Source organism: Capricornis sumatraensis, chromosome 3, assembly GCF_032405125.1.
Source record: "Capricornis sumatraensis isolate serow.1 chromosome 3, serow.2, whole genome shotgun sequence".
Lineage (NCBI taxonomy): Eukaryota > Metazoa > Chordata > Mammalia > Artiodactyla > Bovidae > Capricornis > Capricornis sumatraensis.
Genome location: NC_091071.1, coordinates 32,329,969 through 32,350,989, shown reverse-complemented (window position 1 = coordinate 32,350,989; position 21,021 = coordinate 32,329,969). Strand labels below are relative to the sequence as shown.

At 55.1% G+C, this 21,021-nt stretch overlaps 1 protein-coding gene across 3 annotated transcripts in view; it reads left to right on the top strand.

The window, feature by feature from the left end:
* The window catches only part of CLEC16A (C-type lectin domain containing 16A), a 236,983-nt gene extending 226,535 nt beyond the window's left edge, over positions 1-10,448 (top strand). For all 3 annotated transcript variants that reach the window (XM_068967038.1, XM_068967036.1, XM_068967037.1), the window contains one exon: positions 7,069-10,448. In XM_068967038.1, the coding sequence (XP_068823139.1) occupies positions 7,069-7,424 (356 nt within the window). In that variant the 3' untranslated portion in view covers positions 7,425-10,448. The remainder of the gene's footprint in view (positions 1-7,068) is intronic.
* The last annotated feature ends 10,573 nt before the right edge of the window (positions 10,449-21,021 follow it).

Genomic DNA, 21,021 nt, shown 5'->3' with positions numbered 1-21,021 from the left:
GAAGACCCAGGTTCGATCCCTGGGTCCGGAAGATTCCCTGGAAAAGGAAATGGGAGATCCCCTGGAGAAGGGAAGGGCATGGCTACCCACTCCAGTGTTCTTGCCTGGAGGATCCCATGGACAGAGGAGCCTGGCAGGCTGGGCTGCAATCCATGGGGTCACAAAGAGTCAGACACGACTGAGGGACTGACACTTTCTCTTTCGTCCATGAAAAGCAGAGATGGCCTTCACACTATCAGCCATCAGTGTGGCCTAGGCCCCCACCGCCCAGTCCTCCAGGTGTGCCCCCGCCACAGGGCACCCCAGTAGATGCTGCTCCCCAAATCCAGTGTCAGGCGTACAGCTCAGAAGCACTTTACAGACACTCACCCATTGAATTCTGCCACCCTCTGCCTCACACTGAGCAGCTGAAAACCACAGAGGCTCGGAGGGGTCTCACAGCTTGGCCAGGGTGCTGCAGCAGGTAGCAGGGTGCCCAGATAGGAACCCAGCCTCCGAGGTCCAGAGCCCTGCCCCACGCGCGGAGATGACTCAGCATGCCTCGCCGCCTCCCTGCGTCTGTCCCCAGTGCCTCCAGGGGGCACCCCTGAGACCTGGGCATTGGTCCTGCTCCTGGCTGGAGACGTGCGGGCATCTCCCCTCCCGAAGCTCACCGTTGCTCTTGAGCCAGACGAGGAGCCTCGGCCCTCTCACAGATGCCTAGGTCACTGTGCAGCTCCTGCTGGGCGGAGCCCAGCGACCCCCCAGTTAGCCACAGAACAGAACCCAGACAGCCGCGGGTCCTCAGCCATGGGTTCACCCCCCAGAGGAGGGCGTGAAACTCTTGATGCTCTGTTGTGCTTTCCGCCTCCACCCTTGGTCCAGCCCAAGGGACCTTGCGTTTCCTGCCTGGGTTTGAAAGAGGCCCATGTTTATCCCAAACATGAATTTCCTCAGCTTCCCATGGGGCCTTCAGTCACATGGGCATCAGACCTGAACCCAGTAGGGTCTCTCCACCAACCTAGCCCCACACCCTGCCCAAGAGCTTATAAACTATGAGCTGAGGGCTGCAGGCAGGGCCTAAGCCTCCCAGAGAAGGCATCACTGGGGGCAAAAGCCCAAGAATGAGGGGCTGACTAGAGGGCTCCCTGGAGAAGGTGGTCTTTGGGTCAGTTCCCCAAGGCCCAGTCCAGAATCTGGCTGGTGACAAGTCCATTCCTTTCCCCCACCTCACTGGGATCTACCTATCAATTCCATTCTTGCAAATACAGACCCGAGGGCTGGTTTATCTCCGAGAAATAGCCCCCACGCCCATCAGGCCCAAGGCCCCAGCTGAGGCTTCAGGCCCACACGGGCAGAGGGACCGCCACCAGAAGAGGGAAGGGACCCGACTAGACAGGTCACCAGTTTGCCAGGGGCCCACAGATATCCTTCTGTGCATGGAGCACCTGCTTCTGAGTCTCCTTTACATACCAAAGACAGATCATGGACACTCGTGAGTGGCTTCTTAGCAAGCGAAGGCCCTCAAAGCAGGGCCAGGAGACTCCCAGGCTGAAGTGAAAGTGAAAGTGTATTCCCTCAGTCTTGTCTGACTGTTTGCAACCCCATAGACTATAGCCCACCAGGCTCCTCTGTCCATGGAATTCTCCAGGGGTATCTTCCCGACCCAGGGATCAAACCTGGGTCTCCTGCATTGCAGGTGGATTCTTTACTGTCTGAGCCACCAGGGAAGCCCCAGACTGAAGGAGAGGTCGAAACTGAATTCTGTGGTACCCACAGGAGCCAACCAGAAAGAGCTGGGGCACGGGGCTTCTATTCTCATTTCGAATTATTTATGTTAAAGCTGGGCCCCGAGGGGCTTTTATTGTTCGGTTTCAACACCTGATGCATGGGTCCACCTGTTCCCACTGTCCTTTAAAGACAGTTTGCTGGGATCCTCAGGTCTTTCCAAGCAGGCGTCCTGTGCTGCAGAGGTGTCCAGACACCCGGCCTCTTGTCGCTGGCTCTTCCAGCATAGCCAGCCTCGTGGGCCTCGGCTCGTTCTCCAGGGAGAAAATCATGGGTTTGGAATGAGGAGGTTTTTTTTCCTTAAACATTTTATGGTTTTGAGAAACAGAAACTGAAGAAAACATGGCGGGAAAGAGAGAACTCTTTTAGAGACCCAATTTTAGAACCAAAATTTTAGAACCAAATGTAGGATCAGTAGGAACACTTTAGAAGCATCTTCTGGGTTATGCCCATGCGTGTGCTCACGTGCACACACACATGCACACGTGCACACACATGCGCACACTGTGGGACTCTAGTAAGAAAGCCTCCTCTAAGAGCTCTCTGCCCACACCAAGTTCCTCAAACAGACACTCTGCCTCCGACCTTCAGTCCGTTGCGTTTCACCTGTGTTCTGGGTGAGTGACTTTGAGGAGGATGATGGAAAATTTTTTGTTAAGAAATGAAGTCAGACTGAAGGCAAGGCCGCTCTTTCCAGTGTCCATCTTCAGGCCCAGGGAATTCTGAGCTGGGGTCCCTCTGACTCTTCCCCGAGCGTTTATAGGAAGAAGGAAGAGCTTGGCTCCTGGTGGCCCCGTGTTAGACGCCTGTCCCAGTCCCTCCCTCCCCGTCCTCACCTGTTCCCTGAGACAATTATCTGAACCTGTGACCTTCAGCCCCAAACACCCAGTTGGTCCCACTTGGGCCGACTGAGCGCCAGACAGCTCAGGGCCAACCTGTGTGTCACCGACATCCAGCACCACAGGCAGGCAGGACTCTTGGACAAAACCCCAAGTCAAACGTCTTCTCTCTCCTCCCCAGTGTTCTCCGTGACATTAATTTTAAGTGTGGTAAAACACACCTAACATCACATGTGCCATTTTAACCCCTTTTAAGCCAGCAGTTCCATTCGTTCGCCTTGTTGCACTCCGCAGCGTTCATCTTAAGCTTGGCCGCAAGGCGAGTTTGTCTCAGAAGGGGCGGTTGGTCCCTCCCCAGGGAGATGTTCCTAACACGTTTGTTGCAGCCGATTAGAGCCCACCCCCTGGCCGCTTGGCGCCTGCCCTCAGATCTTGCTGCTGTGGTTCAGTCTTGGTTTCAAAGGTGCGGATTGCAGAGCGTGGCGGCCGGTGGAGCGTCACCTCGCGGCTGGGGAGGGGTTGACCGGGGAGGGGTCACGGGAGGCTCTGCTGGTGGCTTCAGGGGCTGCCTTGTCAGTGGGGGTCAGAAATCCACTTGTTTCTCTAACTGCATCAACTCCGATCCCCCAACCACACACCCTTCCCTCCTCAGGTGGGCCCAGGGATGCAGGGTTTTCATCTTAACCCGCAGGCAGTTCTGTTCCTCCATCACCGAGACCAGGTGTCGCTGACCACCCCGAGGCTTTCCTTCCCAACAGGACAGACCTCTGCCGTCTTTACCTGCTTGAGTCCCACGAGCAGATGATGTGGTTCTTGGCTCGTCTTAGCCCCCACCTTCTCCCGGGGTTGGTGGGTGGGGCGGGGTGTCCCCTGTGTGTGGGGGCCGCGTCAGCAGCCCCCCTGGAGCCCAGCCCCCGCCCCCACCCCGCGCTGTCGTCGATGCTTCGCGTCCGTCACTTCTCTGTGTCCCCCTCCGTGCCCCCCTTCTCTGTGCGGTTGTTAAAAGCTCTCTATGATCTGTCGCTGTGTTTCCCTCTAGTCAGGAGTGGCAGGAAAGGACGCCGGCGAGTGTTCAGCCTGTCGGAGGCCGACAGTCACGGCGGCCACTGGGTTTAGTGCTTCGATCGGCAGCTGTCACGGCACCTCTGGCTCGGTCACTGCAGGCAGGTCTCCTCTGTTAGCCTCCTGGGCCCTCGACGCCCCCCGCCACCACCCCGCACGCTGCATTTCCAACTCCTGCAGACCCCCAGAACACCGGGCGAGGGCACAGGGAGCCCCAGCCGTCCACCCGAGCCATTTCCTCAGCTCTGGTCCCCTTCTGGCCTCATCCCACCTGAGGACCAAACCTCCTGACCCTTGACGCAGGGGGTGCAGCTGGGTCAGCTCCTCCGCGAGGCAGAGCCGGGCAGTCTGGAAACACTGCCCTCCATGAGACACCGCACCAGGCTAGGCACAAGCCCTGAGCTAAGGGGGTCTCCAGCCCCTTCCCCCCAAGGCCCCCCAGTTAGGCCATGAAGGCTAGGCAGTAGAATTTGCAAAAAGCCACGAGGAAGTTACCTAGTTGCTTTTTTTTCTTTTCCTTTTCCTCCCCGCCCCACCCCCACCCCACTCTCCCTCTCCTCAGCCTTGCTCCTATCAAGCGGTAGATTCCATCACATGCCAGCCGGAGGCCAAGTCCTTTCACTCGTAAGCGCACTGGTGGACGTGACGCCACCATTCTCCCTTCTTGCGATCAGAGCTCCAAATAGCGGCCGTCTGTGGGCTGCGGTCACTGCACCCTCCCGCGATGCTCCCCCTAGGGTGCCCCCTGCCCCATGCCCTCCGGCTGGGCAGACAGGAGCCTTTGCCTTCTCTTGCATTTAAAAGCTACCTCCCCTGAGCTTTGCCCTCCTACTTGCTGTCTTTTCTTCCCTACGTCGCTCAGTCCCACCTACCCCAGCCTGAGCATGTCACCCACTCGACTAGGGTCAGCCCTGGAGCTGCAGATCAGCCTCCGAGGGTGGCACCCAGGGGCTCAGGGCACCCGCTGCCTTGGTTTCAACTCGGGGCAGCACCACAGGGAGGATGAGCACCCCTCACGGGAACTGGACGTCGGGCTCTCTGGCTCCGGCCTCCGCTCGTCTCCTGGGTCAGGCCCAAACATGTGCCCTCGGAGCTCAGAAACACCAGCAGGCAAGCGAGGCCAGAGGGTCTGCAGTGACCACTCTGGGTCCATGCTTGACCAGGAACAGTTGTCCTCCCTGGGTAATTTTCCCTTGAATGTAGAAATTTTCTCTGAATGTATAAATTTGGAGCTAACATTCAGGAAGCAGCTGTTAGTTTAAAAATCGGTAGGCAGATATAGATAGATAGATGGGAAATAGATGATAGACAGAAGATGATCGATAGGTAGATAGAAACAAAGAGCAGTGTTGTAGACGGTGGATAAGAAAAGTTTATTTTTCTTGTTTAAAAAAAATAGGAAGAGGCTTTTTTTCAGGGAACAAATGGACCCTTTTAATAAAGTTATTCTTTTCCTAAAAAAGAAACCACTTTTGTGTGCACTGCTTCATTTGCTGGTTTGTTTCCCGATATATTTAATGGCAGCCTTTCTACACGCTTGATCGTTTTCACCACCAGAAACCCGGGCAGGACTCAGGGAATGAGGTTTGCCAGCCTCTTGAAAATCTGCGTGCAAGTGCAGACCCGAGCAAAGAGGGAATTCTCCTGGAGAATTCTGCAGAAAACGTGAAGGAAGTGCTCCGAAGCTCTGTCTCCAGATGGCACAGAAGTGCCGTTTGGCTGGTTAGTCATCTCTAAACTGCCTCGCTAGCAGCTAAGCCCACACGTGAGTCCGTCTGTAATAAGTTCCTGGACACGCTCGTGTGAAGCGAGGCAAGGCTGCCGGAGCAGGTGAGCCCTATGCTCAGAGCCTCACGTTCAGGGCGCGCCACGTCCCAACATGAGCCCAAGGCCTGACATCAGCCCATCACCACCAGGCGTCCTTACTGAGTGGAGCAAATTCACTGAAATTCAGAGAAACCAGAAAGCGTGTGGGGTTGTTTACCCAGCATTTCTGGGCTCAGATCGCACCTTGAATCATTTTTTCCACCAGTGCTCACCCGTGTCCACCGATACCACCCCATCCCAAAGCCCCATGTGGTGGTATTCTGTGGGCCTACTCCTAGAAAAAAAAAAGGTTGGGGGGGGAGAAGAAAAAGGACCTTGTGCAGAAGTGACCTGGGGCCTTTCTGAGCTCGCCGTGCCCGGGGTGGGGGTCCTCTGGGAAGGAGCGATGTGTCCTTTGGGAAACCCCATCTGTTGCTTGTGCTTTCTTTCCGCGCTGGGGACCCTCTTTCCTCTCTTGCATCCCATTCCGTACGCCCTTCGGTTTTACTTTGCACTTGGTTTTTCCATTCTTTTGCTCTGTGTTCAGTTTGCGGTTCTGTTTTGTTTTGGCTTAACTTAAAAGAAAATACAACTCACTTAAGTGGAATCACATTGAACCAAAAAAACGTCTGCCATCATCCCTGGGCCCAGAGTGTTTTTGGATTGCCGTCTCCACACAGTGTGCTCAAAGCCCTGTTGACCCCAGGATCTTTAACAAGGGAAATTTGCTCTCCAAGCGAGATGCCCACGGCCTTCTCATCTGTGTTTTCCGATCGCTGGCATGTGAAGTCTTGGCAGATGTTTCCAATGAGGGAGCCCCAGTCCAGCTGGTGTCTCTGCCAGCCCTGCTCCTCTTTGAAAAGCAAATAAGCCATTCGCCTGTAATCTAATCAACGGATTTCAAAAAGCAGCAAAAAAAGAAACTGCTGCTCCAAAAATAACCGCTTCGGGCCACCCCTCCCTCCTGACGTGGTTTCTCTCAGTGGCCCCGGCATGGGGGGTGGAAAGGGAGAGACCCTCAGCATAGAAATGGCCTGGCAATCACAGCCCCTTGCTGGGTGCTAACTCAGCACTCAGAGCAGGACCAGGCGAGAGAACCACAGTCCGAAGTCTTGTTCTAGTTTTGCAAAGCTGAAAAGTTCTATAGAATTCTTTTTTTTTTTTTTTAATATTGCAGTGAGTTCCTTCTTGGGCACTGTTACCAAATATAGACTCTGAGAAATGGCCTGCGGTGATCAGAACACCCAAGCCCTTCTCTCCCTAAACATGTATTTCTCCTCAGGCAGGTGGTTCATACTCAGAGCCGGTTTAGGCTGCTTCCTGGCACAGGGAACTGGGCTTCCGGATCCACTCTGCACAGGCCCCTAAATGTGTCCCTTGCTTCACAAGTCAGGGTAACCCTGGGCTTCGACTTGCCCCAGACCTAGGTGGGTCCCCAGAAGGAGGGAGGGGAGGCAAGCTGGTTCCCCCACACACTTCATCTCCCACCCACACGTCCCCGGGCCTTTGTTCAGGACGGGAGCAGAGGGCACCAGCGCTAGCGGAGTCTCTCGGAGCTGAGCGTGCTTCTCTTTCTTCTCCCCTCCTTGCCCAGATGACCCCATGATCACAGAGCAGCCTCAGCCTAACCTCCCCGACCAGTTGGTGATTGTCAACGAAACAGAAGCCGAGGCCAGGCCCGGCAAGAGCCTGGCGAGGAGCACGGACATGGAGCCCGTCACCCTGTCGCCCAGCCTCACCCCCGCCCAGCAGCCCACCATCTCCCTGCTCTGTGAGGACGCTGCAGACACGCTGAGCGTGGAGTCGCTGACCCTCGTCCCGCCCGTCGACCACCACAGCCTCCACGCCCTCACCGGCATCCCGCCGCCACCCTCGCCAGCCATGGTGGCCACAGAGGCCCCGGGCTTGGGGGCTGGGCAGCCAGAGCCAGCAGACCCCGCCGAGCCCTGAGCCGGCCACCTTCAACGTGTACGTCTGCGTGTGTGGCCCCGCTGGCAGGGACCTGGACCAGCTGACCCCACTCCGGGAACATCCACAGTTCTTCTCGGCCCCAGGGAGCACTTCAAACCACCCTCGGGCTCCTCTGCTCCAATTCTAATCCCCCTTTGACTTCACACCTCTTTGAGTGCAGGCTGGGACCAGTGGCAACACCCCCAGGGAACCCAGATCATCCTACAGCCGCCTCAGGGAGGGGGCTGGGCTCCTGGTCTCAGAGCCCTCGGCCCTGGGGGTAGGGGGGTGCAGTGGCAGGACCCATCAGCAGCACTCGGTTCATCAGCCAGCCCTTCCCCTGTCTTGGAGGTCCTCTGCCACCACCCACAGTGTGCAGAGAAGCAGCAGACGTGGTCACTTCATGTAGAAATTTCTAGAAAAGCGAACTTCAATAAACACCTCCTTGGGATATTTATCCTTGCTTTTGGCAGCAGATGAAAAACAGCTATTTAAAAAGTTCAAAAAAAAAAAAAAAGAGAAACGTCCTCCACCCTAAGGTTTGATGTCATGTTAAAAGTGTAATATTCCTGTAGAGATTTCGTTTTCATTTTCCCTTGAAGTTCCCAGGATTTGCGGTTTAGAGTTTTCTGTCTGGCCTTCTCCATTGTCTTAAGGGATTCTGACTTCTTTGTTTCTCACTAACCCGGCGAGCCTGTGGAATGATAGAAATTCTTCTGGAAAGTTTAAAGTATTGTTTAAGCATAAATAAGGGAGAGACACGTATCCTCAGGTACATACAGAGCTGAGAGGGCCATAAGTTCCTCTGCCATGGCAGCCCAGGGCGTCACCCAGATCTTTCCATGGAAAGGGGGACTGTGGTCAGGTCCCCTCCCCATCCTTCTGGACTAAAACCAAACAGGACAGTTTTCCAGCATGGCCTTCCATTGTCACCATCTCTCCACTTGCCTAAGAAAAAACTGTGTGGGACTGCAGGGACTCTGGCCTCTGAGGCTCTGATGGAAAGAAAAGGTCATGGAAACCGTGCTCCAAGGCTATTGCCTGCTGCTCAGCTGTGTGGGTGCCCACAGGCAGGAACACCCCAAGGGTCACCCCCTGCCCAGCAGCGAGGACATGATGTCCTGGGAGCCTGGGTTTTGTCCCTCTTCCTCTCAGCTGCTGCTGTAAAGATGCAAGCTCGTTTGTGTTTGTTTTTGTTTTGTAATGAAAACCCCTGGTTCCTTCTCCATTTGGGCTTGGTGTGTGCAGACCAGGTCTCCTCTATCCGATAAAGCTCCCAAGATGTTCTTTCTGCTCAAACCAGGCACAGCCAAGCGACCCTCACCTCACTGATCGATGTTCAGACCTTGCAGAATTGGCTTCCACGTGTTCCCACAAGAGTGTGAGCACCCACCGTGTCCGCACTGGCCGGGCTGAGTTATCAAGCGGCCTCAGAAAATGCTACACAAACTCACCTGTTAGAGGGTCCCGTCCCCCTCGCCGCCTCCTCCATCTGCAATCAGGCAGGGCCTGCCTGGGCAGAGTCAGCCTCCTGAAGGAAACACCCGGTTCCCCCGAGGCAGGGGCGTGGCATCTGCGGGACAGGTCTCTCCAGCCATCAGAAGCCCCTGGGCAGGTGAGACCAGCCAGCACCATCAGGGGAAAAGACCCAGCTCAGACAGGGCCATTTCGGCAGAAATTCCAGGGGCCCCAGCAAGGAGGGACAAGCCATGACCTTCAGCGGAGCCCTCCGGAAAGGACAGGCAGCGGGGACAGAAGGATGGAGAAAGTGTGTGTTGTCAGGGGGGGACCCCACTGGTGCCCCTGCTGGATGAGGCGCAGGATCGCTCGGGAGCCTCCCACTTCTACTTTTGAAACGATTTTGGAGCAGCAGAAAGGAGGAAAGGCCAGTGGCATTGTTCTGAGGAAGAAGCCCAGGCAGGTGGACCCAGCCCTTCAAGCTCTAAAGGAGCAAGGTCTCAGCCAGCAGGGACCGCATGCCCGGAAGGACCCGGGGCAGCATCGCCGGGCGGGAGAGCTAAACGCAGACCGGCCTCCGTGGGCTGTTGAGCAGAAGGTGCGATCGGGCCAAGCTTCCACCCCATGCCTGGCCCAGGGGCAGACCTCTCCCTAGGTGGGCTCGCAGGGTTGGTCCCGGGCTGCCCACAGCCTGCTGGCAGCCAGATCCCCACTGTCTGGGCAGCACTGGGCACAGCCATGTCTTCAGGAACACCCCTGAAAAGCGAACAGTGGGGGCACCTCCAGAGGGGCCCTTCTAGACAGCAGGCACTGGGTCTCCGGGGCAGAGAGAGTTAGAACCAGGAATTCTTGGTAAGCCTGGGGCGGGTGGGGGCCATGGCCGCGTGACACGTGGGTACCAGACTCAGATCACCCATCCCTCCATTTCCACGTCCTGTCCCTCCAGAGACCCTCCCCAAGTCCACATCAGGCCCGTTGGGTTTGCCAAGTCAGGGGCAGAGCTGGTCACATCTACCCCCAAATATCAGCTTTGAAAGTGGCTAGGGAAAAGCACATGTGTTTCTGGTTTGCCAGCAGGGGTGCCTCAAAGTCAGACAACCACGTGCTCCCCCACCCACCCGGGAGGGGGTATTGATTGTCCTGCGGCACCAGCAGACCCTCTGTGCCCCCTTGCCTCTCCAGGCCTGCCCTGCTTGCTACTCTCTGCAGAAGGCAGCTCGCCGCGCCCCCCCAGACACCTGCCCTGCAACCAGCGGCTGAGTGACGGAATGCACCTCTCTACAGACATACTAGATTTCCCTAAGTTCTCAAGATGCACTGGTCCAAAAAGCGTGAGGCGGGGTGAGGACCAACACTCACCTTCTTTTCTAGACGCAATAAATAAGAAATATTTAATGTAGTCACGATGACAGGGGGCGGAAACTGTAAGGGTTCCTCCAAGTTGAAAATATGTAAATAATTCTTGTCCCGGGGTGGAGTGGGATTGAGAAACCTCATGCTTTCTGGGCCTCGGGACCATTCCAGGGAAGTACCTGCTCTCGCCAGCATGACTCATGCTTCGTGGGTACTGAACACAAGGGTGGAAATGAAAACTGGAACTTCCTTGTAAATTTGAATTTGGCAATAAAAAAAAAAAAAAGTTACCAAGAATGTGGCCGCTGCTCCTTGGCTCTGTGGCAGGAAGGCCACAGCCCAGCAGAGGGGAAGGTTCTCGGCCGTCTGACCCCCCCGCCCTATCGGAGCTGCCGGGTGGGGTGCAGCCACTGGGTCCTCCCCGCCTCCACCCTGGCCAGGTACCCCCAGTTCCCGAAAGGAGGGCTGGGGAGAACACCTCCGAAATGAGCCCCCAAGCCCCGGCAGGTCGGGTGCCATGAGCCTGGAGCGTCTGTCAGCTGCTGGGCTCCGTCTGAGCCTCAGCTTCCACAGCTAGAGAATGGGCTCGTGACATCCCTGCCTCGCAGGCTGAGCATGGGGCCCGGTGCAATGTTGCTGCACGTTGGGCTCCCCACCGAGGACAGTCGGGTGAGGTTGTGCCGGGAGGCGCCTTTCCCGGGCAGCATGGGCTCTGGCAATCCCTAGAGGTGGCATCACAGCTTGTCCTCAGAACCTGTGACACTCCAGCTCAAAGCTGGCCCAGAAACAGCCGGAACCTCTGGGCCTCGAGGTAAAACCCAAGTTGAGCGAGGCATAAAGGGGGCTCCCCGCTCGTGCCAAGGGTTGAGGCGATGCTGAGAGAAGGTGGGGGCCCCTGCTCTGTGGCCAGCCTGACACTGGCCGCCAGCAGGCCTCCCTTCCCCAACAGGCCTGGATTCCTCCCCTGAAGCCTGCCCACGAGGCCCAGGGCTGAGGTTGGACCCCACTCTGCAGCAGGGCCTGCAGGGTGCCCAGCACAGGTCCAGGGATTTCATTCGTGACGTGAAATGCTGGAATAACTTCAGTCTCGAAAAAGGCACTTGCTGGAAAGATCCCCCCCAGAGAGAAGGTGGAAGACCAGCCTTGGGGCAGCAGCTGTCAGCTCCCTGCCTGCAGAGGGTCTCAGAGCCTCACTGGGCCGGGCCCTGGGCTGAGGAAACAGGCCCCAGGAGCCCAGGGAGAGGCCCACAAGCACCCACCTGCAGCGCACGCTTCCTGCGAATGAGGAAACAGGTCGGTGGGCTCCTCCAGGCACAGCCCGCCCTTCATTTCGTGCTGCCCCCGGGCGGCCAGGCCGAGCGCCCCAGGCTCTTTACAGGAAGGAGGGAATGGGTGTTGGAATCATCTGGATGCGGTTCACAGTCTGGCACCACGGGCTGCCCCAGGCCCGGCCAGGGAGAGCTGGAGACGGTGTCAATGGGAGAGCCCTGTGGGCCGCTTGCCTCAGAGGGTGCCCTGCGGACCGTGGCCTTTTCCTCCTCAGCCTCCCGGTTCTTCGGGCAGTACCAGCCTCTCCTCAGGAGGCAGAGTCTGGAGCCAGGTCACCCCTGCAGGCTTGGGGTGCAAAGCAAGGGCGGGAACAGGCTGCAAAGCAAGGGCGGGAACCTGCTGCCACATGGGTTGTTTGGCTCATGGAGAGAACCGGGGGTCTGCAAGGGTGAAGTGCGGCCTGGGAGCCTGGGGCTCTTGCCATGAGACCCTCAGGGGCAGCTTCCACCACTCCCCTTGCTGGGCCTGCCTGGTGGCCATGGGCCAGTCGCTGCATCTCCTGGTCTCCGGTTCTGTGTGAGGCAGGCTCAGGAGCCCCCAGCTGCATGTACCCTCTGACTGCAAGGGGCCCAGGGTTTCCTCAGGAGTCTGCCTCAGGGAGGGTGACTGGCAGGCCCAGCCCAGCCTCCTCTGACGGTACCTGGAAGATGGAAGGGTGTTTGGGAGGGAGGGGGCAGCATCTTGTCCCTGAGTGACCTTGCATCCCGTGTGGAGGACCATTTCCCAGCTGGCCGCCTGCTGGAACCCCACCTTCTGTGGTCCTGCCTCCTCGCCGCCCTTCAGGGCGATGGGGAAAAAAAAAAAAACCCTCACCATCTGAAGTGCTTTTCTCCAAAGGAAGATAGGTTTGAATCACCACACTGGGAACAGGTGGGGCTTCCTGGGAGCTGACTAGTGTGCAGATGAGGCCTTGTGGGGCCGCCCCCCGCCCTGAGCCTCAGCTTCCCACCCCCAGCTCAGCCCTGCTGTGGCCCACCAGTCCCCACCAGTCCTCCTCCTGGGCCACGGCCATCCAGCCCAGCCCGGCTTCCCTCCAGAACGGTAGCAAGTACCCACCTTGAACCACCCTTGCTCAACACCTGAATGTCACTGTCACCTGAAACCACCTCCATAGTTAATTCAGACCTCATATCCGTGCCAAGGGCCCCACTCTGCAGCGGCCCAGTGCTAGGCCGGGCTCCTCCTAGACAGATGATGGTGATAGATAGATAAGACAAACAGAAAGGCAGGGGAAGATCCTGACGTGACCCTGTGCCCAAGGCTCCTGCCTGAGCGACCACTCAAGGCCCCGAGTCTGCTCCAGGAGCTTTAGCCTCGGAGCTGAGAGCAGTGGATGTTTTAAAGCCAAAAAGTAGGGCTTCCCTGGTAGCTCAGTGGTAAAGAATTACTGAATCCACCTGCCAGTGCAGAAGACATGGGTTCAAGCCCCGATCTGAGAAGATTTCACATGCCTTGGAGCAACTAAACCCCATGCGCCACTACTGAGCCTGAGCTCTGGAGCCCAGCAGCCACAGCCACTGAAGCCTGCGCACTTTAGAGCCCGTGCTTTGCAACAAGAGAAGCGACTGCAATGAGAAGCCCGCGCGCCTCAACTAGAGAATAGCCCCCACTTGGCACAACTAGAGAAACCAGCAGCGAAGATCCAGCGCAGCTAAAAATAAATGATTTTTTTAAAAGCCAAAACACGGAGGGTTTACAGCTAAGCAGTGATGTGATTGGACATCAGGAGATCACGGGGCCTGCAGGTGAAGGACAGTCAGGAGGGGCCCATCGCGTGGGGAGGGGTCACTAGGGAAGGGGCCTGCGACAGGTTTAGGAGGTAAGCCTGACAAGCTAGTTGGACCAACCACGAGGGAGAGAGCTCAGTGTCCCGCTGAACAGCTTCCAGCTGCCACCTCCTCTCTCCACTCCTTTCTTCCTTAACCTGTTTCATCTTTTACTCTGTTGCTTCCACTGATCGCCAGAGGACTGTGGAGGCCTGGTGACAGTTTGGCAAAGCCGAGAAAAATATTAGCATTTTCCGCAATCCCACCATGAAGGGACAACCCATGTGGGCACGCTGTGAGATGTCCTTCCAGCCTTTTTTTCTATGCCTTTTAGCAAAACAGGGGGTGTGATTTCACGACCCGCTTTTGACACTTAGCCCCCTGGTCTCGGCATTGCCCGTGTTACCGGAAGCTCCGTTTCCAAAGAATGTAGAAAGTACTGCCTCAGGGTTGTATCCCTCGGGTTAGCTGTCGCCCAGGGGTGGACCTTAAAGTTGCTTCCACTTTTATTGTTTTAAATCACCCTGGCATGAACCCCTTTACACATAAACCTTTGTCCACATTTTACGTTATCAATCCCTAGAAGAGGTTCTGAGCATAGGTCGTAGAAACATAAATCACCTTCCGGCTCTGGCTGTAAATTGCCCAGTGGCTTTCAGTAAAGGTTGGCTCATCAACTATCCCACCAGCTGTGTGCCATTTCTCCACAGCAGCCTCAGCCTGAGTGCTGCCAGTTTTTAAATTCTCCCCCATGGACTTCCCTGGTAGTCCAGTGGTTACGACTCTTGCCTACCAATGAAGGGAACAGGGGTTCAGTCCCTGGTCCAGGAAGACCCCACATGCCAAGGAGCAGCTAAGCCAGTGCACCATAGCTGCTTGAGCCCGCGCTCTAGAGCCCAGGAGCCACATCGAAGACCCAACATAGCCAAAAGAAAATTTTTAAACATTCACCCCAGTTTTACAGCCCAGCTCAAAGCTTACCTCCTCAATGCAGCCTCTGGGATTTCCCCTTACCATCCTCCACTTTCCCAGGCTGGTGGCTTCCCTCCCCCGACTTGCCCCAAGCCCTTCCCAGGTGCCGCTAACTTGGACCTGATGTTTCCAGGCATCAGGCAGATGAGTCCTCATCCACCCAGCTTCCCAGCCCCAATCAGTCAACACATTTTGAGCCTCTATAAGGTTTCCCAATAGCCTTTGAGGTTGGCATTATGTCCCCTTTGGGCTTTGCAGGAGGCTCAGTGGTAAAGAATCCGCCTGCCAATGCAGGAGATGCAAGAGCCTCGGGTTTGATTCCTGGGTTAGGAAGATCCCCTGGAGAAGGGAATGGCTACCCACTCCAGCATGCTTGCCTGGAGAACCCCATGGACAGGGGAGAATGGCAGGCTACAGTCCATGGGGTCACAAAGAGTCAAACACAAGTGAGCACACACGCATGCCCTTTTACAGAGGAGCAACTGAGGCCCAGCCCGGAGAGGCCATGCGGCTTACCCAAGGTTGCGCAGCTGCCAAGAGGTGTTGCAGGGGCTAGAAGAGCAACAACTGCTGCTTAACGGACACTTCGTTCAGGCCAAGCCCAGCTAAGCAATGCGCATGCCTGGTCTCATGTCATCTCACAGATGAGGAAACTGAGACCGAGGGCACCCAGCTCAGAAGTGGTGGAGCCTCAAGCCAGAGTCTATGAGGCTCCCAGTCATGTCCTCCACCTCTCAGAGAGCAAGGCGAGGAGCCCCCACCCTACGTGCGAGGGGCCCGGCCAAGCAGGCCCTTCGCCCACTCCAGCAAATTCACAGGAACTGTTTGGAAATTGCCCTATAACCCTCTGTGTCTTCTCTTGAATCTGCTTATCTCCTGCACTTTATTGATTTGGCTTTCCTGCCAACCCAACTGGGCGGGAACAGCCCTTTGGTGACAACCACTGCCAAATACCTGGGAAACTGCACCCTCTGCCCAGCCTTGGTGGCATCTGAGAAGTGACACAGAGCCCCCACGGCCCTCCAGCCCCTCCCTGGGAGCCCTCGGCGGACAGGAAGGAAAGGTTTCACTTCTCCCTTCATTTGAACATTTATTCAACAAACACTGATTGAGCACTTACTGTGTACCAGGCACTGGGGAGGCAGCAGTGAGCAAGTCAAGCAGAGCTCCGTGCCCCCTGGAGCAGACCACCCAGGAGGGGGAAGCAGGCAGTAAAGAAAATAAGTACGGAAATTTCGGAGTGAGTTGAAAATGCTGAGTACAGGAGAAAATATAAATAGAGCTGAGGAAGGGGGCCCAGCCAGCCAATTCAGCTGCAAGTCAGTCAAGGAGATCAAGGACATATGAGCAAAGAAGGAAGGAAGCAAGGGAGAAATAGACGCTGGATTAGAGTATTTCAGGAAGGAGGGACAGCTGGTGCAAAGGCCCTGGGGCTCGTTAGAGGGGCTGCAAGTGCTGGAGTGGCTGGGGAGGACCAGGAAGGGTGAGAGCTGAGAGGAGTAGTGTAACGGGACCAGCAGGGTCCTGGGAGGCCGCTGGGGGCACTTGGACTTTTCTCAGGGGAGAGTGGGGAGCCCTGGGAGGACTGTGAGGAGAGAAGGACCATGTCATGACCTAGGTTTTTACTTTTATTTTATTTTTTTCGTTTTATTTTCAGTCGTCCTGAGTCTCCGTTTCTGCGCACAGGCTTTCTCTAGTTGTGGCGAGCAGGGGCTACTCTCTAGTTGTGGTTCAGGGGTTTCTCATTGCCGTGGCTTCTCTTACTGCAGAGCATGGCTCTAGGCACACGAGTTTCAGTCACTGTAGCTCAGTAGTTGCAGCTTGGGGAGGGGGAGGGTCCCAGAGCTTGCAGGCTTCAGCAGTTGGGGCACACAGGCTCAGTTGCTGCATGACATGTGGGATCTTCCTGGACCAGTGATCGAACCTGTGTCCCCTGCACTGGCAAGCAGATTCTTATCCACTGGGCCACCAGGGAAGTCCATGACCTAGGTTTTAATAGGGTCACCCCCAGATTGCTGCTTGGAGAATATTCTGGATCAGTCTAAGAGTGGCCAAAAACCCAGCTCACCAATCTGACGAAGCCCCGCAGCTTTGCCCCAAGGGCTACATACACACACACACATGCTCATGTAAATATGCACGTGTGCACACATGTGCACCTGCTTATACACACACACAGAGAGCCTGGGGCCAGACAGACCCAGGCTCCATCCCTGACTCCATAACCAACTTTCCCTGTGACCAAGAGCAAGTGACCTCCCATCTTTGAGCCTCAGTTTCCCCTGCTGGTAAATGGGAGTTCAGAACCTTCTTCCCGAAGTTCCCGTGGGCAAACTGTGCAGTTTGCCAAGAGGAGGGGTGTCACGTGACTGGCCCCCAGCAGCACCTGCGCCTTTCTCCTTGAGGTGCCGTGGGATGGGGAATCACCTGGTTACCTTCGTCTCTGACCTTGGGGAGCTGGAGATGCCTTCTGGTCCCTGGAGTCTCTGGGCAAGGTTGTCCCAGGCTGGGCAGGGGGCTGCACGGACCACCTGAGGGAGCACCCAGCTTCTGGGTGGAAGCCCTATAAACAGCCCACCACAGGGTCCAGCCAAGGGTCTGGAACCTCCAGGCTCAAACATCCACCTTGGATGCTTCTAGGTGGTGACAAGGTAATCGTGAGAAACACCTGGAGGACATGTTCTGAAGGTTGAGTCTATGCTCTCCTGCCCCGCGTTATTATTTCACAAACACGTATCATCATCAACGTCCGTCTTTATCCTCACCTTCATCCCCATCTCAGCATCATCTTCTTCATTCTCATCCTCTGTATGATCTTCTTTATCCTCATCCTCGCCTTCATCATCGTCCCCACCATTGTCAACTTCAGCCTCATCTTCATCAACATCATTCTCATCTTCTTTATCCTCATCCTCATTATCTTCATCACTAGTCTTCACAAAGCGTCACCTCTGCATCAGACCCTGCGCTAAGCATGTTGTCATGATCCATCTCATTTCATCCTCTCAGTAATCTTGTAAGGCGGGTTCTATGATCTCCATGCTTTCCAGATGGGGAAACAAGCCCAGACAGATTAAAAGACTTGCCCACAGTTGCAGATCTGGGGCGAAGAACTGGGGTTGATTCCCACTGTTATTGGCCTCCTCAAGTGCCCTGACCTTGACCCCAGCTCAGTGGGGAAACCCCAGTCAAGGCCTGGGCGCCATTGGCAGGCTTTGCACGGAGTTCCTGGCCTTGCTAGAGTTACCAGGCCTCGTCTGCTTCTCCACTAAGGCCCCCCTCTCCTGCAGAACTTTCCCTTTCCCCAGGTCAGGGAGGGTCAGCCCAGCTTCCCAGGGGGGCAACTGAATCAGGGAAAAGCCGACTTACTCTTGTAGTAAGCACAATACTCAAACCCAGGTCCTCCCCACAGTCCCGCCATGGGGGGCTGATGAGAATCGGGGCATCTGTGAGGCTGGGGATGTGTTACCATCCGAGGAGGCTGTCCCCCTCCATCACAGCCTCCAGGGACCCTCTAAAGCCACTCCCACCCCCTCAAGTTCCCCTAATGGCTCTCAACATTCCCACTGGGTCCCCCCAAGTGAGAGAGATGCCCTCAGTTCAGTTCAGTTCAGTCGCTCAGTCGTGTCCGACTCTTTGCGACCCCATGAATCGCAGCACGCCAGGCCTCCCTGTCCATCACCATCTCCCGGAGTTCACTCAGACTCACGTCCATCGAGTCCGTGATGCCATCCAGCCATCTCATCCTCTGTCGTCCCCTTCTCCTCCTGCCCCCAATCCCTCCCAGCATCAGAGTCTTTTCCAATGAGTCAACTCTTCGCATGAGGTGGCCAAAGTACTGGAGTTTCAGCTTTAGCATCATTCTTTCCAAAGAATTCCCAGGGTTGATCTCCTTCAGAATGGACTGGTTGGATCTCCTTGCAGTCCAAGGGACTCTCAAGAGTCTTCTCCAACACCATAGTTCAAAAGCATCAATTCTTCGGCGCTCAGCCTTCTTCACAGTCCAACTCTCACATCCATACATGACCACAGGAAACACCATAGCCTTGACTAGACGGACCTTTGTTGACAAAGTAATGTCTCTGCCTTTGAATATGCTATCTAGGTTGGTCATAACTTTCCTTCCAAGGAGTAAGCATCTTTTAATTTCATGGCTGCAATCACCATCTGCAGTGATTTTGGAGCCCAAAAAACCAGTCTGACACTGTTTCCACTGTTTCCCCTGTTTCCCCATTTCCCATGAAGTGATGGGACCAGATGCCATGATCTTCGTTTTCTGAATGTTGAGCTTTAGGCCAACTTTATCACTCTCCACTTTCACTTTCATCACCAGGCTTTTTAGTTCCTCTTCACTTTCTGCCATAAGGGTGGTGTCATCTGCATACCTGAGCTTATTGATATTTCTCCTGGCAATCTTGATTCCAGTTTGTGTTTCTTCCATTTCAGCGTTTCTCATGATGTACTCTCCATATAATTAAATAAGCAGGGTGACAATATACAGCCTTGACGTACTCCTTTTCCTATTTGGAACCAGTCTATTGTTCCATGTCCAGTTCTAACTGTTGCTTCCTGACCTGCATACAGATTTCTCAAGAGGCCGGTCAGGTGGTCTGGTATTCCCATCTCTTTCAGTATTTTCCACAGTTGATTGTGATCCACACAGCTAAAGGCTTTGGCATAGTCAATGACACAGAAATAGATGTTTTTCTGGAACTCTCTTGCTTTTTCCATGATCCAGCGGATGTTTGCAATTTGATCTCTGGTTCTTCTGCCTTTTCTAAAACCAGCTTGAACATCTGGAATTTCACAGTTCACATATTGCTGAAGCCTGGCTTGGAGAATTTTGAGCATTACTTTACTAGCATGTGAGATGAGTACAATTGTGCGGTAGTTTGAGCATTCTTTTGCATTGCCTTTCTTTGGAATTGGAATGAAAACTGACCTTTTACAGTCCTGCTCTGGGGGGTCTCAAATAACCAGATCACAGGCAAGAAAGCTCAGTTCTCATTTTTTATATTCCCTTCTGATCCTTCAGGGGGAGGCAAACAGAAAACCTCCATCGGGTCCTCATCTCCCTTTAACAACGTTTAGAACATCTGCCAATTTCCCCTTTCGGCAAAAGAGAGAACCCCTGTCCGCCCGCGCACCACCACCCCCTCCATCCCCAATCTTCAACCCGCAACCTCTGGAGCCAGAACTGTTTTGTCTTCATTGTACTTGTTTATAGTTACCCGCTACTTACAGCAAGCCAGACTGGTGTGGTGCTTGCGGTGATAGTGTGAAATGTCCATTTTGATTAAAATGAGCTTTTCAAAGTGTTGGGTTTAAAATAAATTTGTTGACCATAATGAGACATCACCTTGCACCTGTTAGAACGCCCATCAGCAAAAAGATAACAGATGACAAGTGTTGAGAAGCACTTGGAGGAAAGGCAACCTTTGTATACTCTTGGTGGGAAGGTAATTTGGTGCAGCCACTGTGGAGAACAGTATGGCAGTTCCTCAAAACAATTAAAAAATAGAACTACCATATGATCCAGCAATTCCACTCCTGGGCATACACCTGAAGGAAATGAAATCACTGTGTCAGAGAGAGTTCTTCACCCCTCTGGGTCACTGCATCATCAGTGACAACAGTCAAGATGCGGAAACAATCTAAGCGTCTTGTCAATGCATGAATACAGAAGATACGCATATATACACAATAGAATGTTATTCAGCCACCTGAAGGAAGGAAATCCTGCCACAACGTGGGATGTGATGGATGGACCTTGAGGACAAAAACCAAATAAGTCAGGGAAAGACAAATACCAGACAGCCTCATTTATTTTAATTAACTGATTAATTTTTGGCTGTGCCAGGTCTTTCTTGCCACCTGCAGGCTCAGTAGTTTCAAGGCACAGGCTTAGTTGCCCCTGAGGCACATGGGATCTTAGTTCCCTGACCAAGGAGTGAACCTGTGTCCCCTGCATTGGAAGGTGGATTCTTAACCACTGGACCACCAGGAAAATCCCCTGGACTAGCTTGTTTATGTGGAATTGAAACAAAGGAACTCATAGAAACAGACATTACATTTGTGGCTACCAGACGGAGAAAGGGAGACCAGCTCTGGCTCAGCCTAGGAGGATGTGCGTGGGGCTGTGTCAACCCCAGGAGTACGGAGAGGAGGCAGGTGAGCGTGGAGGAGGAGCCTCGCCTCCCGGTGGAATAGCGGGGGGCTTGGAGGTGGAACAGCGACGAGCAGGGCCTGAGACTGTGCCCACCCCTGGTGCCTGCAGCCTCTGAAGGGCCCTGCAGAAACCCCAGAAGTTCTCACAAGCCCAGGTCCTAAGCAGGCCGGGATCTGCTGAGACACAAGCGGCTGAAAGCAGCCAGGGTGAGGTCTCCCTCGGCCACCCTGCCAGCCCCTGACTCAGTGAAGGGTCACCGGCAAACCCAGGATGGCCCGTGTTCCATCCGCATGGCTCAGCACAGGGTGGCCCAGGCTGGGGGCAGCAGTGATGGGCCGACTTTGCCCACTTCTCCGAAGGAAGCCTCCGGGCACCCAGTTCCTAGAAGGAAGGGCCTCACCCAGTGTTTACCTGCTGGCACTGGTGCCAGTGGCCAGGCGTGCCCTGACACGTGTGCCCTGCTGGGAGGAAGGGAGTGGTCAGGGGCCCTCAGGCAGGGCTCCTGTGAGTCTGCCCGCCTGCCAACACCCAGCAGGTGGACAAAGCAGAT